This window comes from Patiria miniata, unplaced genomic scaffold (genome assembly GCF_015706575.1).
Source record: "Patiria miniata isolate m_02_andy unplaced genomic scaffold, ASM1570657v1 HiC_scaffold_20, whole genome shotgun sequence".
NCBI classification, from domain to species: domain Eukaryota; kingdom Metazoa; phylum Echinodermata; class Asteroidea; order Valvatida; family Asterinidae; genus Patiria; species Patiria miniata.
This window is the reverse complement of record NW_024037059.1, coordinates 22,214,341-22,217,179: the sequence shown is the minus strand read 5'-3', so window position 1 is coordinate 22,217,179 and position 2,839 is coordinate 22,214,341. Positions and strand designations below refer to the sequence as shown.

General features: G+C 42.5%; 1 protein-coding gene across 1 annotated transcript; it reads left to right on the top strand.

Moving 5' to 3' along the window:
• The first annotated feature begins 207 nt into the window (after positions 1-207).
• LOC119727916 lies at positions 208-2,469 on the top strand. The gene is made up of 3 exons (XM_038199995.1): positions 208-785; positions 1,869-2,040; positions 2,332-2,469. The coding sequence occupies exons 1-3, from the start codon at positions 316-318 to the stop codon at positions 2,467-2,469; spliced, it is 780 nt and encodes a 259-aa protein (XP_038055923.1). The 5' UTR covers positions 208-315.
• Positions 2,470-2,839: the final 370 nt, after the last annotated feature.

Genomic DNA, 2,839 nt, shown 5'->3' with positions numbered 1-2,839 from the left:
ATGTGATGCTTTGGCATTAGGAATCAAAAATACATGCAAAATTGCATTGTCCGATTTTGAAGGTTTTTTCTCAACACTGTCAAAGATATGTCCCCTTTCACATGCCTACACATTCTAATTTGCAAATGATTATTGTTTTAACAAGATTGTTAGCATAACTTCGAATTATTTCTTGGCAATATATGCCTTATAACTTTCATTAATGTTTTCTCTTTGATTTACCAGAAGAGGACAAAGCCCAAGAACGGTGTATGTCAAAGACGACGATATCAGTCCCCACCTTCAACCAAAATTGTCTTCGAAGATGCACTGATAATGCTGTTCGACAGCTGCAGGAAGTGCAGGTCGTCAAGGGTAGAGCTGCAGAAGCGTCTCTTTGGCTCTAATCTGAAAGTGACACAGGATTGTCTGAGATGCAACAGGCAGAGCGAATGGAGTTCACAGCCATTTCTTGCGGCCACACCAGCTGGCAATCTACTGCTGTCCGCTGCCATTTTGTTTGGTGGGCAGGGTCCCAATGAGGTGCTGTGCCTGCTGAACAGCATGGGTGTAACAACACACTCAGTCAGGTCCTTCTTTATCCATCCAGAGAAGTACCTCCTGCCTGCTGTGGAGAGGACCTGGGATGAGCATGTGCATGATCTGCACAGAATGCTGAATGAGACCGGGACGCCATTAATCATTGGAGGAGATGGCCGGGCAGACAGCCCTGGGTATTCTGCCAAATATGGCTCCTACACTGCCCAGAAGCTGAATCACAACAAAATCATCCATCTCCAGCTTGCCCAGGAAAATATCAAGTTTAAAGACCGACACAAATGAAGGTTAAATTCTCTGAAAAATATTATTAAATTGATTATAGAGCACGAGAGACAAAACCATGCTAATTATTTTTATTTTCCATGCATAAATATTATGTAATTGACATGAAAAGTATGCTTATTAAATATTCATAATTTCGCGCTTACTCCCAACTTCTCCCTCATGCTGCCGTCGAGGGTGCACCGCGGTGCGCGCTAGACATGACGTCATGACGTGTACTCAGCAGCGAGCTAGCTGGACATCGGGACCATCGCGACACGTACACAACAATGCACATGTACTTACTACGTGTAGATACGATAGATATGTACGATCGAAGAAATTGATTGCGTTTATTTAAGATGCCTCGAAATTGTGTCGTCAGTGGTTGCACTCGAACTACAAGTAATAACCCGGATCTAAGGTTTTTTAGATTTCCATCGGACAAGAGAGTCTGCCGTGAGTGGGTTCGTTTCGTGGAAACAACCCGGTCGGATTTTACTCTGACGAAATGGTCGCACGTTTGCAGTGCCCATTTTCCGGACAACTCGGAAGATGACACTTCTGCTATGAAGCAAAGGATGGGTTTACTGTCCGTTTTTAAGCTTAAACCAAGTGCTGTTCCATCAAAAAAAGAACCATCAAATGTGGATGAGGCACAATCAGAGGAAATCAAGCACCGAGGAGCCTACCAAAAACGAGAGCATGCGAGGGTGAGTGCCTGCAGATAGGCATCGTGCTGTAGACCTTGTCCAGCCGTTAATTCTGATCTTGTGACCGTGTGTTTGCATTTTTATCTCCCTCGTGTAAAAACAATTCCAGGTGGCTCTAACACTAGTATTGCTGGATTTCCTTCGTTATATCAGTTTGTTGCAGGTGTTCCCTGGTCTTTTGTGTGCATACTTTTACATTTCTTTGTGCTTATATTTTAGTCCCTTCTGTTCTGGGAAGTTCTTTTGATTTTGCATTTAATTTTGGCCCACCAACTTAGTTTCTTACCCACCCGAAAAGCTAAACATTGCATCATTGTTTCTTGTTTTTTGTTGTTTTTTTTTGCTTTCTTGTGAACAGAACAATGAAGTGAAGAATTCGGGACACATGGAGTTGGAGGGTTTTAAAAGAATGATGTCATCCTTGAGAGTAGCTGGCCTAACAGTTGAGAAGGTCGTCACAGACCGTCACCGCCAGCTCGCCAAATATGTCCGAGAGCAGGAACTAGATGTACTACATATGTTCGAGGTGAGGCATGTTGTCAAAGATCCCTAACCATGTCACTTTGGCATTTCGTCTGGAAACAGCTCAGCTGACTGGCATCCAACAATATCATAAGTTTAAAAACACTACAACATCAAACTTGAATAGCAAAGTGCAGTTCTTTGTCTATTGTTCTATTGTTCAATGCAACAGAATCCCACAGAATGTGTTACCTCCTGCATCTTGCTGCTTGCGCAAGGTTGGAGTTCATGAAAGTGGTCCATGTTGAAGCTTGTGTTTTAATTCACCACTCTTTGTGCGGTATTTGATATTCAGGTCTCAAAAAGAAGGTTGACAAGCTCGCAAAGAAGAAGGGTCTCGAAGAAGTGGGGGACTGGAAGAGAAGCATCAACAATCACTTATACTGGTGTGCCTCAATCAACCACCAATAAAGAAGAGGACCATGAGAGGTGAAGTGGCGTTCCATTGTCAACCATATGCAAAACAAGCACTCGAGCACTGAGGGGACAAATGAACAGTAAGGCTCAGAATGGTAGCGCTGATGAAACTCAATCTTCATCTGTTGATACTGAACCAAAAACAAAATATTGTGACACAGTGGAATATCGAAAACACGACAAATATTTCAGAAGAAACAGATAAAGGCATTTCAAAACACGAACAAGAAAATCGTTTTCCGACACTTCAGACCCATCACTTAAAGATGAACATTGCAAAATAACGTGAAGTGAAAAAGCTGAGACAACTAGCACAAACGATATGCCTACTGTTTGGAGTCAGGAAAAAGCAGAAAAAGAATGCAGCTCAAAAGAAAAACCTGATA